The sequence below is a fragment of the Fistularia commersonii genome, chromosome 6 (assembly GCF_037954325.1).
Source record: "Fistularia commersonii isolate RoL2024-O1a breed Wild chromosome 6, RoL_Fcom_v1.0, whole genome shotgun sequence".
NCBI lineage: Eukaryota > Metazoa > Chordata > Actinopteri > Syngnathiformes > Fistulariidae > Fistularia > Fistularia commersonii.
In genome coordinates this window covers 21243598-21267614 of record NC_141289.1, presented here as the reverse complement: position 1 = coordinate 21267614, position 24017 = coordinate 21243598, and the positions used below count along the sequence as shown (strand labels likewise).

Below are 24017 nucleotides of genomic sequence, written 5' to 3'. Positions count from 1 at the left end.
CGCTGTTTTTGATTCTAAAAGTCACCTCCTTGTCGCTCGCTCACAGAGATGAGTTGTAGAGATGGTTGACTTCCTGGCACGACCGGCCGACCTGGCGCTCGACCCGCGGCGGCGGCGGCGGCGGCACAGCTCGGCGCCCACCGTGATTTCTTTTATGAACGCTGAAGCCGTGACTGTGCCGTGAACGCTGACCCAGACCCGGACCCAGACCCTGACTCGGACCCCGACCTGGACCCCGACCCGGACCCTGACCCGGACCTGGACCCCTGCTCCTGCCTGGTGAAGCACTGTTTTTCCTCACCACCACCAGCCAGTGCTTGCTCTCGGGGGATGCCGGGTGTCTGTAAATCATTTCAGGTTCGTTCCAGACCTGCTCCACATGGAAGGTGCGCTGAGGAAACTCTGACTTGACTGATGGAGCGTCTGTGGCTCAGCTGATGGTGGAAGAGGTTCAAGTCCTGGCTCCTCCTGGCTGAGCGCTGAGGTGTCTTCAGGTGAGCACCTTGTAGCACCAGCGCCCAGCGGTGTGACGCGTTTTAAAGCTGCGAGGTGTGAAAGCTCTATCTGGGTCAGGGGGCGGCAACCCGGAACACCCGAAGAGACATTTGGACCCGGTTTCCTGGGAAAAGAAAACACCGGGAGCCGCAATTACTTTTTGACGTCTAAAATAAAGGTACCACTGTATGTATTGCTTTTTATTACCTTTACACTTTGTATAAATAAGTGTGTAGTGTGTTGCTTCTGAAATTCACAAAGTATTACGGAGAAAATTACATTTTATTTATGTAATGAAGTCATTTTGAGATTTGGGCTTTCAGAGCGTGTAGCGGAGCCTTGACCTGAATTTTGGAAATAAATTGGGAAAAAAATCACTGTGTCAGTAAACAATAAAAAATAAATATTTGCAAAATATCTTCATAAATATTTCTTTTACCTGGTTTATGGGACTTCTGCTCCTGAACTTCTGCGCACAGTATCTGCACATCGGGACTTTACCGGCTTCCGCCAGTGTGACGTTATTTTGAGCGGCGAAAAATAATAAATATAATTTCATTTAATATTTCAAGATCACAATAATCTTCCAATTTATAACTAAAAGTTAAAAAAAGGAATGAACACAAATGAAATACACTTCAATTAAATATTTATAACTTATTTTTCCAAGCCGCTCAGAGCCGCGGGTTGCCGACCGCCGGTGCAGGTGGAGATGGTTCACCATTTGCTCTTCTGTTTACAGACGACGGAGTAAACTTCGCTTGGTATTTCTGCTCCGCTGAACGTGGAGCGGCTGAAGTACGAGTGCAAGAGCAGGTCAAACATGCACGTTCACGCCAAACGCCCTTCATCCGCCGTCAGCGTCCGTGAGGCAGGATGGCAGATCTCCTCATCGCCAGGCCGCCGAGGATCAGCTTTACTTCCTTTTAGAAATAGTTCATTCTTCCGGTTCTCAAAGCCGCCCAATTTTCTCCCCTCACCCTCACCAGTAATTCGACCGATTCCGTGCTGAATAGAGACCCGGTGAGGAAGCGAGATGTTCTGGTGTTAGAGGACAAGAAAGAGGAATGTAAAAATAGTCCGAAAAGCAGGAAGGAAGCATTCCTTCAAACGTGACAATAAATACACCGTTGATGTTAAGATGATGTACTTTTTAGGGTTAAAACCAATGTCTTGTGTTTAAACGGTTGATGAAACCTTCAAAAAACCCCGGAGCCTGTTAGCTGGTCTGCAAGTCCCGAGAAACAAGGAGTCGAGGTATTTGAAAAAGATTTCTTTTTTAATGAATTCAAACTCAGAAACAATCCTGTGAACGTACATTCTCATCATTTTACAAAGTGGACTGTTTAAAGGTACGGTATTATGATCTTTGTCGGTGCGTCTTTCTGGTCCCCATGCGAGGCCGGCACATCCTCCGCCACCAGCCGCCACTTTGCTCTGGCTTTCGGGGCCGCCGGAGGGAAGCGGTGCGATTGTGCTGCCGCCGTCCACGTCCGGACCTTCTCGCCGCTCCTTCCTGACGCGTCGCACGGGCAGGACCTCTTTTCCCTCTCGGTCTCCGGGAACCATCGGGGCGTCGCTCGCCGGGACGTTTCTTTGTGGAAGTATGAAAGGCATGGAGCGCATCGGGAAAGGCACGGAGAGACGCGGCGCCGACCATCGTTCTTGCCGAGCGGCGCCCCGTGGTTGTTTGCCGGAGACACCGGAGCGCATCGGGTGGCCATATCTTCGCCACAAATACAAAAAGGTCAAATGTGTTCAGACAAAGAAGAGCGTTGTTGGTTCTGATCAGCGGCTCCATCCTCTCATGGAAAGACCGCCAACACGGCGGCTTCAGTGTCTGACGCCTGCGTTGTTTCTCAGCGTGTTCGAAGGTGCTGCAGCGATGGCGGCCATGAGGTCCACACCTGAACCTCTGGATGACGTGTCACGGCCGGAAAGAGCGCTTTTTTTCTTGCCGCATCGAGAAAAGAGCCCATTTCGGGCTTCTGGCGGAGTATGCAGAGGCCTTCCCTCTGGAACTGGGATCGCCAGCTCAGGAGGTCATTTTTCTAAGTTTCTCGCATAATTGAGCGACGGTTCGTCTCAGAAACGGTTAAAGAAAGAGAACTTACAAAAATACATTTTACTCATAGAGGTTGTTCTTAAACAGAAAAGGCGTTTTAAAAAAATATACTCTGGAACTATATTGGAAATACTAGTTTGATGTCCTGGGTGAAAATAACGACGCCTGCTTCTTCAGTGGGATTGAAGAGTTCATTAACTGACACCCATTAAAAGTCAGTTCACTCGGCCGATTAGTTACACGGTTTAGGGAAGTTTGACCGCCGGTCGGTTTTCTGCTCTGAGGCTTCAGTTTGAGGTTGTCGTGAGCGGGAACATAAACAAAACGTACGTGCAACCCGATGGCCGCGCGTACATCCTTCACAGCGCCGACGGCAAAGCTTCGACTCTGGATCGGAGCGAAGCTCCACAATCAGCAAGCGAGGAAACGTGATGGAGACGCGCCGGTTCGGTCTTTACGTCAGGTTGTGGCTGCTGCCGAGCCACCGCGCCGCACCTCTAGCTTCCCGCCGTGCACGTAGAAGTACCGACGGCAAAATGAAGCCAACGAAGAAACGCGCGAAACCATTTTTTGTTGTGCGACCTGCAACTGAGGAAGTTCCCGAAGCACGGCGGCCGTGCGGCTCACGCCTCAGTTTGCCTTGAACGCTTTTGAAAAATTCTTGCATTTTTGCATCTCCTCAAGTCCGTTGTTGGGAAAAGTAGATGATTTGGGTTTTTTGTTTTTGCATTTTCAAATAAAATTGCGTTGCGTGCGGTGCCAGGCGGGAAGAGCCCGCGGCGGCCGAGCGGAAGAGTTTGAAACGTTATGAAAAATAAACTCTCGGTTGTTATGAAAATAGTATTTCAGGGAGCCAGCTTCCCAGAATATAACAAAATAAATCATCTGATGTCATCCTCGTAACGTGAAGGTCGGCCTTCTGAACGAGGACATCCTGTACAAGTAATGGCACGATGGCGGCGACGCCTTCACCACTTCCCGGGGATCGGCGTTCCACACTCGTACCACGAGACGTAGCCGATGTGGGAGTGTCCTCCGATCTGGCCGAAGTGCACGGGCTCTTGCCGCACAGCTCGGTAGTAACCTGCGGTCACAAAACAACGTTTCAATTTCAAAACGAGTCAATAAGAGCCGGCCCTCACGACTTTTCACGCTTAGGTTTTGTAGAATCGACTGGTTTTCGAACAGCACGTGAAGGCGACGAATCGCAGCGGCTCCATTCCGATGGCTATTTTTCATCTGTACTTGTTAGTCGGAGCGGAGGTTCTCCGATCTTTCGTAAAAAAAAAAAGGGCCAGGATTCGTCTCAGTCGTAGCCGGCGTCTCACCAGATCCCGAGGGCAGCCGGTCAGCCCTCGTCTGCTTCCCGGTCCGGCCGTCAAGGAAAGAGTCGACAAACTGGCAGTGGTCCTCACCGAAGCCCATCTGGTCGCCGATGTTGAAGAATTTTCCTGCCGGGAAATAAATAAATGTCAGCGGGCCAGTCGCGCGGAGTTCTGTCCGGGCCGGTTCTGCGCTCACCGTTCAGGGAGTCGCTCAAGTAGATTTTGTAACGCAGCGAGTTGCACAGCTGGATCCCCACGAACTTGCGGTACCAGGTGCGCTTCACGTACTGCTTGCCGTTGCACTCGGAGTGCGTGAGAGAGTCGGCCCGAAAGGGGAACTCCGTCCAGATGGCGTCCTTCCCTGTGACGAGACAAAGGCGGCGTCAGCTTCCCGGCCGGTGGGGCGGCGGCGCGACGGCTTCGGCCTCTCAGCTCACCTGACACGTTCTCGCTCACTCGAGGGTCGGCTGAAACACACAATCGGCTACCGTCACCTTCGGCACTGTTTTCCGCTTTCAAATTTAACTTCCACGCGGTGAAATGAGTTTAGCTCATGTGCATAACTTGATGGCTCGTGGGGAAGCTCATCATTTGCTGTTGAACTGTCGTGGAAAAACTTTCCAATCAAACATTTTTGCACTATCAACTTGTATGGTATGGAATGTTGGAAGTACCGGACTCTGTGTTGAAGGTCACGGGGTCGCTGGACGGTCCGGCTCCGAGGTCATTCTTCGGCATCACTTTGAACTCATAGCTGTCGTCATACGAGCGCATGTTAGCCGGCGTGTTATGTTTGCCTGGCGCCGGGTCGACGGAGGCGCCGTGCGCGTCCAGAAACAATGCTGTCGGTCGCCAGGCGGCGCCCGGGTGGCTCACCTGCTCTCAGGCTTCAGGTTCTCCACAGCTGTGTGAGTTTGGTTGGTCGTCACGACGGAGACCTGCTCGCCATCGGGTCCCTTGGCCGTCGAGATGACTTCGTACTCTGAGTAGACAGAAGAAGGATTCAGCTCGAAAGCTACTTCCCGCTCGCTCCGGGTTCGTGTTGACGTTCCTAAACGCATCCGGGCGAAACACGCGCTTGGCGATCACCCTTCGACCGGGCTAGTCGGATGATGCGGAGGTACCGGTGGTGTGGTTGTCGGTCTTCTCCCAGTCCAGGATGATGAAGGACGGACACCCTTCCACCGTGACCACGGTCAGGTTGGAGGGGGGAGTCTTGGGAGGCGCCGTCACGTTGGCCTCGCCAGCATCACTGTCAGGGAAGTAGCTGAGGGATGAGGTGATGGAGCACGGTTCGTCCGGCTTCTTGCCCGTCTGGTAGACCACGTGCGGCGCTGCGGACGAAGGAAAGGGGTTTGACGAAGGCTCTGCCCGGAGCTCTTTCTACCTTTGGGTGTTTCTTACCGACATAACGCTTCTTTCCCGTGGCGTCGACGTCCGAAGACGGCTGGGGCTTGAACAGGTCCGAGTCCTCCCAGGTCTCCTGACGAGTCGCTGAGGGGAAACGGAGGACAAAAACGAAGCTCTTCAAACAAAACATCACGGCCAAAGTTCTCCTCTCTAGTTGAGGCCGCTTCTGCGGCCTCCTATTTGGTTTTTTTCGCTCTTTGTACCCGCAGTGGCCGGAGGGACGGTTGTTTGTTTGCGTTGTAGTTTGGTTGGTTTGACGGTTGCTGGAGGGAATTTCAGACTCAGGACCGAAGCTTTGTCCAGTTGTTTGTCGAGCTTATCTGGAGGAAACAAGGAGAGCCAAGTGAACTTTTCCTCCAGGACTGGTTATCTAAACTAGTCACCAGACGTCCTCTCACCTGTCCGGACGGGGTTTCCTACCAGGTTGGGCTTCTTGTTGAAGGTCGTCGACGGACGAGACGGAGACCCTGAAATATATCAGATAACGAAAGCTTTAAATGGTATTTTAAGCAGAAGATAACTCATGTCTTGAATAAAATAATTTTAACTCATAAATACAAATAGCGTAAATATAAAAACTGTAAGGCAGAAGTTGTTTACACATTGCGATAATGAAAGTTACTGAGTGACAAATAGGGAGGTCGAGTTACAAACAGTGAAAAGCCGTAATGTTAGCATGAAAAATAAACAGGAAAGTGTCAAAAAATTCAGTTGAAAATCAAATAATTTTGTCCAGTGTCGCTTCAGGGGAAAGAATTGATGATGATTTTCATTCACATTCGTCCAGCAAAAATCCTCCGTCATCAACATTCAAACGGCGTGCAAGATGATGGATCCACCTCAGACATGGGAAACACTGAAATATCAGTTATTACATGATGGCTTTTTTATTTTTTGACTCTATGTCAGATGAATTTTTGCCTGAACAGGAACGAAGGCAAACCACTTGCAATGCGAATGTGATTGTGAAAATTAAATCTAGTTTTGGGAAAATGAGGTCAATTACATGGGGAAACGACCCATCAATCACACATGAACAAAAAAAAAATCAAAAATCCCAAACAAATTGTCCAGGAGCATCGTTTTACAAATGAAGAAAATAACTGCCATGAAATAGAAAAGAACTCAACATCAATGTTTAAATGATAAGAATAAGGGATATTTCAGCTTTTACAGCGACTTCAGCCCAAAAGAGAAATGAAGAGGATTATCTTTAGTTGTGTTCAGATGCAGGAGGTGCAGAGGAATCACATGCTACAAATATTGTTTCACCAGGAGGCGGCTGTGGGCTCAGAGCCTAGAAGCAGATTCAGGTCCTGATCTGATTATCTTCCTGAAAGCAAAAGCCTAAAGTTTGCGTGTGCAGAAGAGAGCGAGGCAGAGCGAGGCAGAGCGAGGCAGAGCGAGGCAGAGCGAGGCAGAGCGGAGGCCGTTACCCAAGCGAGCTCCGGGCCAGACGGCAGGTCTGGGCAGGGAAACGCCGCGATGACTCTGTCCGCTCACTGTGGGGAGAGAATTTTTTTAATCAAAAAATGTGTCGGTTGAGCCTCACCCTTTGAGCATCGAACACGCGGAACCGGAAACATCGTCGTGGACTCGGTGGAAGGTTAGCGGAGAAAGAGGAGGTTCTGGTGAGAGCCAAGGGAGCAGAGACGGACGATTGAAAGTGAAGGTGCCAAAGCGGGACCGGAAGATCCGGACGGTAAAACGTCTCCGAGACGTCGACGGCAAAAGATGATTCACGCCGACGAGGACGTGGAAGCCGAGGCGAGGAAAAGGCCGGGACGTCCCTCGGGACGGAAACCTGGAGGCAAATAAAAAGAAAAGCAGACGGACGGGAGAAGCCGGACGGAAACGTCATCTTAAGACTCCAGCGGGACACGATCGTCCTCCGAGTCACCGAAGGCCGTGAAAAGGAAAGGACCGACCCTGCTGGACCGAAAGGAAAGTCAGACGATGTGTTTGGCTCCCTTGGCCGAGAATCCGGGGATGAATTTTCACTCTTTGCAAATCAAAGAGAAACCTCGACTTATGAGGGACTCATTTGTCGCTCAGTCGCTCTTTTTGCAACTGTGATACGAGTCCAGGTCGTATCTTCTGCGCACGAGACGTTGGCGGGGATTCGGTGCGGCGGACGAGTCATCGGACGAGTCGCTCGAAGCCGGTCCTTCGGTACCACGGTTTTAAAAAGACGGGCATTCGCTCTGTTGCTAAATGAAGTGTAGAATAGTGTGCGCGTTAAATTTAGCCATAGCCTGTAGCATCAAGTGTGTCGCGAGCTGAGTTCAGCGGTGGAGCCTGAAATGAAAAGCACCCCCAACCTCCCTTTTATCATCTATTATTATTTTTCAGACATTATATTTCAAATATAAAGTACATTTTTCCTATTGAAAAAGACTTCACAAAACACGGGAACGGATCAGTAGCATTTAAAGTCATTTTAACGGGTGCATTTTTTTCAACGTACGAGCGAATAGAGTTTCGAGCTCGGTCACAGAACAAGCGGAGTTTGGAGGTGCAGCTGTTACGTGTCTGCTTGTTTTCTGTCCCGTCGAATGAAAGCTTGGACACGATAGCGACACTTTCCCTGAAGGCTAAAGCTAGTTTATTTTCAAAAGTAAAAAAAATTAAAAATAATGAAATGACGGACAGCTGATAATCAGCATTGAAAGCAAGGAATCAACATCCCAAGCCTCTTTTTCCTGATGTCATGTCGGCTTTCTTTGCAGGAGCTTAAACAGTAGCATTGGTTAGGGATGACATGTTCTCTGCAATGGGAAATTTATGAATATCGGTCAAATGTGAGTGTTTGTTTGCGAAACGCTCAAACAATAAGAAGAAAAAAGATTAATAAGATGAAATAAAACAACTAAAACAATTGAAAGACCGCTAACCACCGCTAACCACCGCTAACAACCGCTAACAACCGCTGACAACCGCTAACAACCGCTAACAACCGACCATCTCAAAATGTGAAACTAGAAAGATTCATATTTCCCCCCGACAGTGAATCTTTTTGCATATTTCTGGAGTCTACATGGATCTTGCTGTTGGAGCTTTTCAGCCAAAAACCAAACTCTGGGAGCATCAGTGTGATTCTGCCCCCGACCCAAAGGGCAAATGAGAGTCAGAGGTTTTTTGAGAGTGGAATGGATAGCGGGATGGACGGAGGGATGGACGGAGGGATGATCGGTAGGATGGATGGAGGGATGGTCGGCAGGATACATGCCCAGGACGGCCCCTAGTTTGCTTTACATCTGGACTGAAAGCCGAGGATGACCGCTCGGATCTACTTTCACTTTAAACCTTTGTTATTGCCGCAATTTAAGGCCAAAATTGTTGTTTATTTAACCGAAGCGGAAACTTTACATCTCATTTTCTTCAACCACGAACAAGAACCTTGATCGGGATCTCGTCATTTTCTGTAACCGTTTTGACGGGCTTAGAATAGTTTAGCTCTTAATGTGGAGTCGATCTTTGAGTGATTATGTTGGTCGTGGGCAGAAAGGCCTCACCAGGGCCGCCACGGCTTTCATTACGTTCCCGTCTTCAGTCAGAGCCGAGACTCATTCGGAAAACCAAAGTTTTGAGAGCTTGAAAATGTTCTTGAGTATTTGGCAGCTCATGATCGCATGAACTGCAAAAATATAATCATTGTAAATGTAAACGTCAGAAAGAAACAAAATACAAGCAAGACAAACAAGGACAAAAGAGAGAAATCCCTCATTATAGATGTGAAGCGTCTTTCCTTTGGAAAACCATCGGGTGTAAAAGCCTCCGTTTTTCAGCGTTTCCTGAATGACCGGCCTGGCTTTCAGGTTAGATGTTTGCTCCTCAAAATCAAATGTACTCACTTTTTCTAGCGCCATTTAAAGAGAGTTGTACTGGGTCAGATTCTTTGACCTCTTTTCATTTCTGTTCTAAATGAGGGTCTGTGTTGGAGGACTGGCGTCCAGCCTTATCAATCCGACCCGTAATGAAATCCGACCAGGATGTTTTGAACTTGTCAATGAAAGCAAGTGATTCATCCATCGTGCATGCGGCCCCTCCCAGGCTGAGGGTGGCGGTGGATCCGAGCGAGTTCCAGATGATTCTGGGCGCGCCGGGAGGCAAACGCCGGATCGGCCTCCAGAAGATCACAGGGGGCAGAACTCTCGCTCACCGGGCAATTTAGATTCTTGTATTCGCTTAAAGCGTCATTTGATCATCGGGAAAAAATGAAGAAAGCGCAGAGACGAAGAAAGGCCCCGGTTGTTATCGAACCAGGAACCTTCCTGCGGCGAGTTAGCGCTGCAAATCGGAGCGGCCGCAAACTCCCGGCTCAGCGGCGAAGAGCAAAACAAATAAAACATTACCGAGCGCCGGGTTTTTGCGATGATCGGAGGGGGCCGTCGTCAGGGGCGACGGCGGAGGGGCGAGGACGGCTACTCGGAGGAAAGTAGGGGGAGAAGAAGAAAAAGAAGAAAAAGAAGAACTAGAGAAGGAAAAGAAGGAGAAGAAGAGCGAGACGTGACGCTGCAGGGAAACCCGGGTTAGCGAACGGAGACGGAGCGAGAACGAGTCCCGTTATCAAGAGCTGGAAAAGTGATAAATCGTGGGACGTGAAAACTTTGACCAGGAAATAAATACAGTTCAAGCTGGATGAACTTAAACGGCCAAACTACCGTTTGGCCGTTCAGTGGATCTCACGTTTTCAGTCTCCAGATTCTGACTTGAGAAATTCTCTCCTGGTTGCTGTGACTAACCTCACTTCCCTTCATTTCACCCGAAAGGAACTATATATCGTTCATCGATTGATAACCATTAAAAAATACAGAAACGATTCCTTTCGCCGTTTCCATGTTTCCGATGAACCCGTCGCTAAATTCATTCTTTCCCCCCGAATGTGATGTTTTTGACCGAGACTTGTGTGGACCTGGTGCAACATCTCGACCCGGGCTTCCAATGAAGTTCCTTGCTCTTCAGGACGGGAGCAGCGGGATGGAACATGCACTGCCCTGGGCCCACCTGACAGAATCCCTCAGTAACTTGGAGCAGAAGTAACCAATCGTTGCCCGGACAAGTTTCTTACCGTGACGAGGAGGAAAGAGGCCAAGAGGTTTCTGAAACAAAAAAAAAAAAAAATTCTGTCAGATGCAGCAGACTTTCATTCACAATTAATAGGAGCAAAAATGGCATCATTCATTCCTTATCTAACATTATTGTTGCCGAATAGTTTCTAGAGTGTTTGTCAGTGGTTGGTATCTGGGAAGAATGGTTTCCTTTTTTGGGGTTCTTTGAACGATCCCTACACAATCATGCGAGCCACACACATCCTTCTCAGTAGGTTTGTTGAAGAACGGAATAATGGAGAAAAACAGGAAAGTCTAATCTTACTGGACAAATACACCAAATGAGCAAAGAGAGAAAGAAGGCACTTGGCACTGCTAGAGATCCAGGCCTTCAGAGAGTTTTTGGTTCTGATCACTTCTGAGGAAACATTTCTACGCTGCTCGCTTCATCTGAAGCTCATTCTTTTCACTCTGTTAGAACTTTAAATCCACAGTCCAGAGGGTAGGAGAGCGTGGAGAAGAGGTGAAGAGACGGGTCCAAGCAGGTCGGAACGGATGGAGAAAAGTGTCAGGGGTACCAAGAGATAGAAGAACATCAGCCAGAAGGAAAGGAGAGGTGGAGGAGACGGTGGGGAGATGATCTACAAACACTGACAATGATTGAAAGACAGCAGGCAGAGCTGGAGGTCCCAGAGATGAAGATGCTGAGGTTCTCTTTGGGAGCGACCAGGAGGGAGAAGATCAGGAAGGAGCCCATCAGAGGGACGACACATGGTAGATGTTTTGGAGACAAAGATGGTTGGGTCATCACAGTGAATCTATGGGTAGACAGATGCTGGAATCAGAGGTCCAGAGGAAGAAGAAAGATGGAGGTGGTGAGAGAAGATATGAAGGTAGCTGGTGTGAGAGAGGAGGATCCAGAGAACAGGGTGAGATGGAGAAGGTGGATTGGCTGTGGAGACCCTGAAGGGAAAAGCCCAAGGGAGAAGAAGAAGAACTTTAAATCCGCAAAATATGAACCAAGACTGTGTTTGTGATCTTTCCTAGAGTGAAATTTGCAGAAATGTGTGTTTTCTGTGAATGTAGAGGCAGGGATGGATGAGTTGCGTACCAGCGGCTTTGCCAGAGGGTTGCGCAGCTTGAATGACTTCTGCAGGCTCTTGTCTAAAATACAGAGAAGAAACCAGGAGTATGCAGAGCTTGATGACACCGACGCAAAACACATCAGAGTGACTCCTTGGAGATGCAAACCAGTAACTGAATCAGGAACACACATGTTTGGATTCACTTCCATCGTGTCACAATGTCAACTTCTCTGGGCGTGTCAGGGTTCACAGCTGATCCCCGTTGTAATCTGCGCCAGCTGCAGCAGATGCCGCTAATCGAGATCCCTATAAAGGGCAGCGGCACTCTCTGCCTGGCGCTGGGGGATTGTGGTCTTCATGGATTACTGTGGGACCCTGCCACGACCCGGACCTCACCCCTGCCACGACCCGGACCTCACCCCTGCTATGACCGGACCCCAGGTGTGACTTCCCTTCTCGAGTCACGGCCGGGCCCAGACGGCCGGCGTGACCTCTGTTCCCTCCCGCAACCCGTACTGTTGAGGCCCAGCCTCTGCCGTTCAGTCTGCAACTCGTCTCGTCCAGTCCGGTCTGCAACCTGTACTCGTCTAGTCTGCAACTCGTCTTGTCCCGTCTGCAACCCGTCCCGTCTGCAACTCGTCCAGTCTGCAATCCGAACTGTTAAGGCCCAGCCTCTGCCGTCCAGTCTGCAACTCGTCTCGTCCCGTCTGCAACTCGTCTCGTCCCGTCTGCAACTCGTCTCGTCCCGTCTGCAACTCGTCTCGTCCCGTCTGCAACTCGTCTCGTCCCGTCTGCAACTCGTCTCGTCCCGTCTGCAACTCGTCTCGTCCCGTCTGCAACTCGTCCAGTCTGCAATCCGAACTGTTAAGGCCCAGCCTCTGCCGTCCAGTCTGCAACCCGTCTCGTCCAGTCTGCAACCCGTCTCGTCCAGTCTGCAACCCGTCTCGTCCAGTCTGCAACCCGTCTCGTCCAGTCTGCAACCCGTCTCGTCCAGTCTGCAACCCGTCTCGTCCAGTCTGCAACTCGTCTTGTCCCGTCTGCAACTCGTCCAGTCTGCAATCCGAACTGTTAAGGCCCAGCCTCTGCCGTCCAGTCTGCAACTCGTCTCGTCCCGTCTGCAACTCGTCTCGTCCCGTCTGCAACTCGTCTCGTCCCGTCTGCAACTCGTCTCGTCCCGTCTGCAACTCGTCTCGTCCCGTCTGCAACTCGTCTCGTCCCGTCTGCAACTCGTCCAGTCTGCAATCCGAACTGTTAAGGCCCAGCCTCTGCCGTCCAGTCTGCAACCCGTCTCGTCCCGTCTGCAACCCGTCTCGTCCCGTCTGCAACCCGTCTCGTCCCGTCTGCAACCCGTCTCGTCCCGTCTGCAACCCGTCTCGTCCCGTCTGCAACCCGTCTCGTCCCGTCTGCAACCCGAACTGTTAAGGCCCAGCTTCTGCCGTTCTGTCTGCATCTCGGCCAGTCTGCAAACCGTCCAGTCTGCAACTTCACCCAATTAAAAGCGCTTTCCACCCATCTCTGTCCCGAAGTGTGGTTCCCTGCTCGAGTCCGCCCCAGCACATCGTGACAGGGCGGCTTGTATGCCAGCGTGAAGGAGGTCTGATCTTCCACCTCCTGCTTGGTAGATCAGACCAGCAACTACTTTGTCTCCTGCCGGTGCACAAAATGCTGGCCGGCACAGAGGCAGGAGGCCAGTTGTCTCCTGAAAGGACGGTCGGTCCAAAGAGACCAATGAGGCTCTCGAGGACCTTTTCAATGCGGCTCTTTGGGAGGAATCTTAGATTCTCTGAAGGTCTGGAACAGAGACGACCTCGACACCAGTTGCACTTTTCCCAACACATCTGGAAGCTGACAAAAACTCTCTTGGCATGAAAAAATGTGTATTTTTTCATGTCGGCAAATCGAGGCGAGCCAACGGATACACGTTATAAGACAAGATCAGGGAAGGGAAGGTGGACGACAGCAGATCAGCAGCGGCGAGACGGGCCTGATAACCATCTCGCGCCGCAAGGATTAAAACCTCTGAGCTTCAAGCGGCTGACAGATCAGAACCCTGAAGCCGTGACGAGGTCTTACTCGGCCCATCTGCACACTTTCAGCCAGACTTGCCAAAGTCTGGCTGAAAACACCACCGCTGTGGGAAGCAATCCTGATGGACCCGGATCCAAGACTATACCGAAACACGGGAATCCATGTTTGAGATGGTCGCCCGAGGGTCAGGAGCAGTTCTTTTTACATTTCTGTCCGGCCCAAACCCTGCAGACTTCTCTCATAACATACTTACATGCCAACCACTGAAACTTTCTGATGACTCTTCATCGACCAGGACTTTAGATCCCAGACTCCGAGGTCGGCTTCCAGATTCGTGAAGGACAAAATCTGTGAGATGGTGATGAATTTCTGCCAGCATTCACACCGTCTCCTGACACTAGAGCACAAGCTGGGTGTCCAGCTTATATAAATGCCTGGGTTTTCCCAGAACCCAACGGGATTGGACTGACAAGGTGGAACGTCTGGAGCGCATCTCTGGAAGTCTTTCAGGAATTAAATGGTAGCATCACCATTCTCAGTGTAGCAGTCGCCCCGGGCAGCAGCAAAGCGGCTTCAGGCAGGCACTTCTGTTCTGGGTGAACCTCCGAGGGCTGGAGGTGGTCGGTTAAAGGAGGATCAGACGTTGATCCTGATGCAGAAGGACTCGCACTCATCGCAGTGCTCCTCGCTAACTCTGAAGAGGACTTTCATTTACAGGCTGCCCGGAGCGCAGGACATGCTAAATGCAGCTGCAGCTAGCAGCCGGGGAATCAGCGCAGGTCCAAGGTTGACCCTCCGAGTTCATCCTTTCCGGTGGAAAACCAACGCTATCTCCATAACGGTACGCAGTGATTTATATTCTCATGGCGTTTCGTACATATTTTTGCGACTTCTGTCTTGTTTGTTGTTTATCTCCGTCTCCTTCCAGAGACGGACAGTTCCTCAGCAGTCTGACTCATCTCAAGTTATTCAAACCTGTTTGTCTGAACATTTTTGAAGGACTGCCTTCATTAATCTACGAAGCCTTTTTTGCCGTTGACCATCAAACAATACGTGCGTCCAACCATCGGCTCTGAGAAATCGGTACGAATGTTTATAACAAATGATGAAACGTTAAAGTAGCTTCTTACTGCCCAGGTTGGTGTTGTGAACGACTGGTTTGCTCCACGTGCTGAATCGACTGTCTTTGTTGGAACGAACGCCGAACTCGTAGGCGGTGTCAGGCTTCAGGTTGCTGATGACTGTGTCACGGGTCGGGCAGGTCTGGTAGATCCACTTCTTGTTTCTCTCCCGGTAACGGATGGTGTAGAATCTGAGGGGGACGAAGAAAACAATAAACCAAACCAGTTCCCCGAGGCCTCCGTCCTCTAGTCTGGCTCTTCTTCTGTGACATGCAGGTATTTCTGAAGGAAATACTTTGAAACAGCAACTGTACACAACTTGATCAATAATAAAGAAGTAGCTGTTGATGAGCTGGTGGAGACAGAAGCTGATTCAGCAGCAGCAGAAAGAGGATGTTAAGGATGTTATGGAACAACTGAACACAGAAACAAGCTGTTAAAGATTTACTTGCAGCTGAGGATCCGATCTGGAACAACTTATTGCAAAACAACAAATAGGTGAATGTTCCAATAGATATTTTGCCGCTGGGGCTTTCTCATGAAAGTCAAATGGAGAAATTTGTCCACTTGTACCGACAGCGCATCATTTTTTGCAAAGCTAACCTTTGTCTACCAAGTGTCAGAGGAAGATACACTTCCAACAAAATTCAGTCATTTTGGGGCAATTTTATCCCAATAGAACTTTAAGGTACCTGCAGTAATAATTGGTGATAAACAATCAATCCAGTAATTCCATTAAAGGCATCGCAAATCTCTGAATCAACCATTTCCCTTGAATTTCAGAGTAATTCAGAAGAACCTGCAAACAGACAATCCAAAACTAGTAAAACATGAAACAGCCCACTGTTGGAACAGATGCTTTAGTGGAAAAAGACCTTCTCTAACTTCTCATTTCTCTTTAAGATTCTTGTTGCAAATCATACATGACTTTCTTAATCAAAAATAGCTATTTGAAGTTTTCCATTCTCCCGATGGGACGCATCGTTGCACCGAAGTCCATTGGTAGCATCTGCCATCTCACCGTGATATGCATTGGTAAAATTTACAAATGAGCTGCCGACTGCCTCACGTGAGCTTCAACTCTTTGGAAAGAGACTGGAATATTTAATTTGCATGCTACCTACGTGAGAGATCTCTGTTTGTAAACAGATGCGAGGTGTCCTGGTTCAGCGAGCGCTCCGGACCTTCAGCCAGGTTCTGTGCTTGGTCCAATACTTTTCATGCTTCCTTCAGGTAATCTTATGGAGGAGCGCTGAGCCTAAATATCCACTTCTATGCAGATGACACCCGGTTGTGTCTATCTCACCGAAGGGTTGACCGAGCAGGCGACATGACTTAAAGACGTACAAATGTCGGCGTGGCTCCATTTGAGCAAATATTCCCTGCTGAAGTTGCTTGGCACCCTGCCGCCTCCCTGGGCGCCGCTCAATGGCTGCCTAATGCTCATTGTTTAAATGCAGAGAACAATTTCCCAGGAGGAAATAACAAAATCTGAACATGGAAAATATAAAAAAAAAAAAATACTGGATGACCGCCAATGATTTGTTGCTCGACTCAAACAAAGCGGAAATCAGCCAAACACCGCCGGCAACCCTTGGCTCAGGATCTATTGTCGCTACGACGGATGGAGCTACACTGACCTCCAGCATGACCTTATGAAACCTGGGCGTTACCTTTGACTCTTTTTATCACTGAGCTCCTGCATAAAACAGACATCAGGAATGTCTTCTAAGACCGGTGGTGTTCGCTGAACGTCAGGCATATTCTGTGTATAAAAGATGCAGAAAAATGAATTCATCTCTTCCAGCCTGGATTATTGTAGCTTGGTCAGGTCGCCTCCACGTCCTCCGTCTGAACTCCCGCTCTCTCTTCCCTTTTACCCCGACGGCTCGAGAATACCGAGCCACCCGAGCCGGCTCCTATCCAGGTTTTTGCCCGATAGAAGGCAGTTTTTACTCATGCACGTCGCTAAGCATTTGCTCAATGGGAAATGTTGCGTCTGTTTATATTCCAAAGGTGGCGCCGCCTGGATTCACTCAACATGTAAACGGTCCGATCGGAACGACTGGAAAATGTTCTTTGCCTTATGATCGTTCTTGTTCGATGCGGCTGGATTTTGATGGCTTTGCGTTCGAAGAAAAAGCATTTATCTTGGTCTCATTTTACACTAAAATGGTGCGTTTGTCACACTGACTTGGCTTGGTGAATCTCGTCGCTGTAACCATGAATTTTCAGCGTGGTTTAGACTTCGCCGGGATTCATTCGTTGAAGTGTTTAGAAATGTAGAACCGTTTTAATGTCCGGTGACATTTGCATTCCCGGCACCACCGATTTGAATAAATATAGATTGTAAGCTCATCATCTGTTTCCACTGATTTTGGTGAAGCAGACGTAGAGCTGAAGCTACCGGTGTCTGTCTGGGCCTCCGTGAAGGCGAGGCACTCACCCGTCTTCCAGGCAGTGGTTGAGGATGTCTCCATCGTAAGGCGTCTTCAGGTGGTTTCCCCAGGACAGCAGGACGGCGGTGGGGCCGACCGAGTCGATGACCAGGTGCAGCGGCAGCTCCAGGTTCACTTTCCCTGCGTGGCGGACAGAAAGGCGGTGAGACCTCGCTCTCGCTCTCGCTCTCGCTCTGCATGTCAGCAGGAGATGCTGAGGCGTCTTCGTACCCGTGCAGTGCTTCTTCACGTCGTTGACCGGGATGGGCTGGACGGCCACCAGGTACTTGGGCTCAGCATCTGGAAGGGGGTCAAAGGTGAGGCCGGATCGACGTACTAAGAGCCCGAACGGCATGAAAATCTGTTGCTTGTTTTTGCTTTCATTTAGAAATGAGGAACATCCTTGGATTTTGATACGACAAACTTTGAATATTTTATTTTTTTTCGAAATGCAAGACTTTCCCCAATATTCGGATCGATCCGAAGGAATGAATATCATCATTACTTATCTATTGTTTTTCAGTTTCCCCATGATGCCAAAGCAGTGTCCTTGCATTTATTTTCCGTTCTGAGCTCCATGTAGTCCAGAACTGTCCTTGAGTAGAATTGGTTAAATGAGAAGGATGGAAAGTTGTAATCTTCTGTTCCTTTTGTTTCCAATGAAGCATGATGCTTTCCCCCCCCCGCCAAACACAAACACTAACACACAGAATCACACAGTCCTGCACACACCTGGAGCTCTGGAAAGGATAGTAGCTTGTGTTGATCCAAATCAACCCAAGATAAACGCTGCTTACGTGCAGCGCGTCGCTGCGTTTAGTTTTCACAAATGCAGCCTTTCAATCGGCGTAAAACCTCTTTCTATCCATAAAGTATTGCAGAAAAGATGGTTTAACGTAGGCAGCACACAATGGAACATTTGAGAAATAGATTCCTGCTTTTTGACCAGTTTTGGTGTGTTTCCTTGATGCTTACGCTAAACTCAATGTCCCGCTACGTTTGGAGACATGATTAGAAGGTGTGAACCAAACTCCAGTCAAATTTGACAGATTTTAACAAAGGACCTCCTCAGACTGGCAATGGGAAGGATCAGCTCTGGATGTTGGCCTAATATTTTCAAACTCTGACAATGTCTTCCGTCTCTCCGTTTCCCTGGAGTCCAGAACGGGGATCGTGGCAAAATGTCTTATCATCAACAAGCAGTGGCCAAACTATGAAGGGAAAAAAAGGACTGGCTGGTGATGAAGGACAAGGTTCTGCTGCTCTGCTAAAGCTACTCCAGAACATTTCATCCAGAAACCCGATCTTACACACCTGCTCCAACTCAGCTTCTCACGCCTGGCTTTTCTCTGAGAAGGAATCTGTTGCCCGGGGCGACCGAGATCCAACGGCTCGTCGAGGGTCGGGAGGTCAACCGACCGGCCGAACTGTTTCGATTTTGTTTCGATGATTTGATCGTATCTAAGAAAACTGAGGGATCAGTATTTGATGATGCGCGTTCGAATGACAAAGTGACATTGCGTACGTTTGAAATGTCGCCCGGCGTCTCGTTTCACGGCATTCGGCCGTCGGCCGACGCCCGACGGGGACGCAGCCGCCGGGCGGAGCTAAGCGGCGCCGGAAGCATCCGGGCCTCGGCGTCTTGACGAATACACTTTGAGATGCAGCGAGGAGGAGCTGGAGAACCCAACGGGAGACCTTCGTATCGCCAACCGGGCTACATCTGCCCCCGACATACATCACAATGTTACCCATGAATTTGTGAAGCGACGTCAAGCAGTGGAGTTTATTTAAACCTCCATGTTGTGATAAATGACTATCTAAAGGAAAGTAAGTGGTGTTTGATATTTTATTGCAATCAAGATTACGCTAAATAACATTTTTTCCTCACCCATCTCGGCTTCGTAAGGATTCCCGTTTTCGGGAATCGGGATGAACTGTTTGGAGAACAAGCTGCCGCCGTATCCGAGAATGTAACCTTCCAGCTTTACGTCCGGACTGGGACGCACGAACTTCATCACGATGGTGTCCCCGGTGGCGTTGATCTGAACCTTCATGCTCTGGCGGCGCACTGAGAAGAGAGAATAACGAGACTTGATCAAACTTGATCTGGTTCCTCATTTCAGAGTGATTCCAGGTGAGGTCGAAGCCACGACTCCGGATTCTCCTCTCCGGCCGGCCTTGTTGCTTCACCGCGTGAATGGAGTTTTGAAATCCTGTTTGAATAAACCGTTTGAAAAATAATGGAAAGACACTCAAATAGATTTAAACTCATCGTAGACTCCAAGACAAGGCTAATATTCCTGGGGTTGGTCAAACTCAGATATTAATGCAAAATACATCACGGGCTTTTTGGCACCAGCTGATAGCATGTCAAGCTAATGGTAGCGTACATTAAAGGCTGACGATCGGCGAATCCAATCATTCTTTTCCAAACGGTGTCTACGGTCGTCAAGCAGTACTGGCTTTTCATCTCGTGTGCACGGGCGTACGTGCACGTGTGCGCGCATGCGCGTATGTGCGGACGTGCATTTGAGGCTCAAGTTCAGCTAGCTTGCTATAGCTCGTAGCTTTGCGTCGGGTGTGTGCAGCTAACAGCTGAAGCGGGGAGGTGAGGGAATGAAAGGAGCTTCTTATTCCAGCTGATAGTCAGCAGTAATTGGGCTTGGTGGCCGGCAGCGGCATGTTCCTCCGGAGAAGGAGATTTTCCACTGAATGTTTGTCAGGATGTTTGCTCGGAGGATTGCCGCGGCGAGTCGAGTCCTGCAGCTCCATTCTTGGCTGATGTAAAACACATGAAAGGAAACGTCCCTCCGTCGGGAAGACATGGCGGTTTATCCACTTCCACTGTCAAAACAAGCTGCTGATACTTGACTCTGTCAAAGCGCCAGCGACAAGCAGCACCTGGGGCCTCTTCGCACTCGGTGTGAAGGGATGCAGAAAGTCATTCACGTGTTCGTCTCAAGCGCAGACTTTACAAATAACTCTTTCTCTCCCCATGCTTTTCTTTGGTGAAATGTGATGCTACCGAAACAAGATTTAAACTCTTTGTCTCCCCCTTTGGACAACTCTTTTTTCCAGCAGGCGGTTCGATTCGATCGATTCTTACTAGTCGCGCCCGGCACCATTATTGGTATTTTTCAATTTCACGTTTCTGTCAAGAATTGTGATTTTTGGAATAATATTATGAGTGTTCTGTCTTTAGATAAGGTAATAACAGCCACTACTCGTGATACGTTACTAATATAGATTTATAAAAAAAATAAACACTCCCCGCTTGTGCGGATTGTCAAAGATTTAACCCTTGTGTTGCCTTGCGGGTCAAAAGTGACCCACTACCACGTTTAGTGTGGAAAAAACACCTTCCCCTATTTTTTTCCAACTTGAAATTTTATGACTTTTCCTAAAGAGACCCCATGATTAGAAAAGTGATACTTCTTTTTTGTTTATGCTGTGCACCACTAGGGTACAAAGATTGTCTTATGGGTCATTTTTGACGCGTAGGACGAGGGGAGTCAACACAATGTTAAGATCGCACGAGTTTAACCTCAAAGACGTCGACGGTTTCCATCGGGTGCACGCAAAGTGCACGAAGTACATGGAACCTTCATTTTAGCTCCTGTCCTTCTCGGTGCAGACGAACGTTGTGGAGCAGTTAATGTCTGAAATCAGCTGCCGGGAGGCAGTAAAACCTCATTATGTTTCAAGGAATGACAGACGAGTAGGTTTCTGGATGTCGCCGTGGTCATAAACACGGCGAAGGCGCTTTCATCTGCGCGCCGAACCAGCTGCCGCCGCTTTTACTAGCTTGGATGGGAGGGGTTCTAATTTTTATCATTGGAGAAGAAAACAAACCCGGTGAAACCCGACACAAACGAACTCCCCTTCTTATCTTAAAGCGGACGCCGGTCAGGTGAGCGTTTCTCTTTGACGCCTGCGTTTCCCGCCATCTGTTTGTGCAGCCGCGCTTCAAATGCATTTCTTTTCACCCGCGCCTGCGCGCCGCCACTCAATGCATGCACAGTATGTCCATGTCTGTCATTTTTAAGTGATTTCTTGTCTGATGCACAGAAAGGAGATGCGTCATGTATCTCAATCCACACTCTTTGGATATTTTGGTGGTAAATTGTCGCTCTGAACCGCTCGATGTGCAGGATCAGGTTTTCGGCCTCTGCGGCACCGTTTTTCATCGATTCGCGTTTTTATTTAATTACAGAGGTCGCCGCCATCACTGTCCTGAAATATTTCAGGAGCAGACCAGATGTGAATGTTCGACCACGGGGACTTTATCATCTTACATAATCACCCCAGCGGGCGGGAAAGTCAGGTTACATCATGACAAAGCTCCGCCCCTTCGGGCAGCACCTGCCACGGCCAAAACCAGACTCCAGAACGTGCCCGCTTAACTCGTTCATTCAGCGTCTTAATATCATGTAATAACATCATTATTATCACGAGCAGGTCCTCCAAGCCTTTCTTTTTTCTCTGAATTCTAATCTTTAATTCCATCCCTATTATATTTATTTCATACCCCATTCTAGACATCATCATTCCATCAATCTGTCAAAGTTTCATTAATGCAAGTGTTGAATTACCTGGAATATTAAATACAAATATGATCTCATTTAAAATGTAATTGAAACATCCGAGCTTGCTCAGTTCTGCACGCTGCCAGTTTTTAACTCACTTAATTCCTTTTTATTTGTGACCTTATGCAAGGCAGCCTGCATTTCAACACTTTTCAACGCCAGCATTTGTATCCTGCCAATGATACTCTGATACGAAGGCATTTACTTTGTCATTTATTATACGTATCAATATTGGTTTCTACTTCTCAGCTCGACACGTCTATCCTTCTTGTCCTTCCCGGCGAAACAAACAGATGTTGCACTTGCCTCTGGTCGTCTTTGCATCGATGCAGCGGAGAGCCGTCGTCCAAGCCAGCAGCAGCAGGAGGGGGAGGAGAGGGGAAGCCATGACCTCGGCCGGCGTCTGGGAGAGGACGAGGAGGACGAGGAGGACGAGGAGGACGAGGTGGACGAAGAGGACGAGGTGGATGTCAGTGATGGCAAGAGAGGGGAAGAGGAGTGACCGCCAGCTGCACAACTTCACCAAGTTCTCTCAGGACTTGTCCAGCCGCAGGATCTCCTCCGTGTGGAGAGGACCACCACCACCACCTCGGCATCTATAGCCTCTGAAGGGAGGTGTGGCCAGGTGACATCACACACCCCCGGACGACCTCCTCCCTCTGTTGCTTTACCCTGCTGCAGATGTTGGCTGCAGAGGGCCCCACGCACAGCATCAACAACATCTCCTAAAGTTTCATACAGACTTTTAACGCTAGAATAATAATAATCATCATCATCATAATTATTATGATGATTTTCATTAAAGCAAAGTTTTATTTGTTTTGGAATAATTTGCTTGTCATTTTCTTTCTTTTGTCAGATCATTAGATTTCATTTTTCTTCAAGAAACTGGAATCATTTGAAATGGTTGTTGAAAAAATGGCCGTGAAATCGGCAAAGCGGTCGGTCTTAAAAAACCTCCTCTATCTGAATCAAAAGAGATACAAAAAAGGGAACGTGTGAACAGAAAGTCCTCTTCACTTGCTGGACGAGCAGGAGCCCTCTGCTGGTGGATCTGAGCTCCGTCATTCAGTCAGTATTTAGTTGACGACAAGCGAAGGAGGCCCTGGATCTGCAGACGGCGTCCTGCGGGACTCCGAGGCTCCCCTGCAGAGGTGCAGGACTGGGAGGGTTTGCACCCAGTCCTGCACCTCTGGATGGAACTGGGCGCAGGAGAAAAGCACTGGGCGAGCAGATGATGACTGGGCTGCTTCGAATCCAGAGGGAAACTATATGACGTAGCCCATGTTTGCACATTGGATCAATTGTCTTACATTCAATCTTTATTTTTTTGATGCATTCATTGGATTTTTAATGTGGTTATTGATTCCATTCTTTAATTTTTATTTATGGTGCCTCATCCTATCATATTTCTGAGCAGGTTTGAGCGGTCGTTCTTTCCGTCTCTTATTTGACTTCTTCTTTTTTCCCGTGCAGATCTGATCGTCTACTGCACGACCTTTTCGCCGTGGGGCCGAACGTCGTTTTTTAAAAAGTGAGCGGCCTGACTGACCTTTGGTAGATGAGGTGAAAATGAAAGCATAAAGTGTGAAACGCACGTGCCATGTGTTTCTATGATTTTAAACAAATACATACCTTTAAAAAAGTGCCGGCTGTTGGAGGCTTGAGATGCGCCGCTCCTCCGGCAGTTTGCTGGATTCTCTGGCGTGTTGAAGGACATCTACCTTCCACCCAATGAGCCATTCATCATTTGCTGCTTATTTACAAATTCCTATGCTGTCACATGACCTGCTTTTCATGCGTTCTAGAGGGAAGATTGATCAGCTGAATCTGCGCGTTAGCGGCTAACCTCGGCTCCGTCTTCAGATGACAAGTCGGCGGTTCGGCTGGCGTCTCGCTTCCTCCCGGGTTGCCGTACGGCTGAAAACGACTTTCCGACCTGCCCATCGTGGAAAACCTGACGCGTTCTGTCTGACGTCCATCTTTTGGCGGCTTATTTTGTTGTGCGTTTGAGATCAAGTCAAGAAAAGACGAGGAGCTCGGCATGAGAAAGGGTCGCCTGTAGTCGGGGTTCACCGAAGGTACTCGTCAGATATCGGGGGAAACAGCGAGCCGAAGCCTGTCGATGTAAATGTTGTCGAGTTCCTTGGCGGACGCGGTCCGCTGGCTGTAGTTGGCTTAGAACCGTAATCTTCGTGCATTTAAACATCTGCGGAGGCTATTGGCCCGTCCACTGTTGCCTATGTTAGTTTTGCCAAGTTTTGTCACCATAGGGCCGTGTCATCGGCCGAGAGTCGGGGTTCGCCAGCCTATCGCGGGGCCACGTTCAGAGACGGGCCGCCGTTTGCTCCCTCATCCACGAGGAAGGCCAATTTTCCCATTTTTTTTCCAATGAAGCTTCTGCATGTTT

At 49.0% G+C, this 24017-nt stretch overlaps 1 protein-coding gene across 1 annotated transcript; it reads right to left on the bottom strand.

Moving 5' to 3' along the window:
* Nucleotides 1-1753: 1753 nt before the first annotated feature.
* LOC147233670 (target of Nesh-SH3-like) lies at nucleotides 1754-22183 on the bottom strand. Its single transcript, XM_086148685.1, has 18 exons — nucleotides 21914-22183; nucleotides 18910-19089; nucleotides 17250-17318; nucleotides 17027-17159; nucleotides 14590-14771; nucleotides 11458-11510; nucleotides 10367-10397; nucleotides 6732-6797; nucleotides 5694-5762; nucleotides 5499-5615; nucleotides 5290-5379; nucleotides 5010-5219; nucleotides 4762-4867; nucleotides 4560-4639; nucleotides 4323-4352; nucleotides 4082-4246; nucleotides 3889-4011; nucleotides 1754-3644 (listed from the first exon to the last, which is right to left on the bottom strand). Exons 1-18 carry the CDS (start codon nucleotides 21993-21995, stop codon nucleotides 3529-3531), a joined length of 1902 nt encoding a protein of 633 aa, XP_086004811.1. The 5' UTR covers nucleotides 21996-22183; the 3' UTR covers nucleotides 1754-3528.
* Between the last annotated feature and the right edge of the window lie 1834 nt (nucleotides 22184-24017).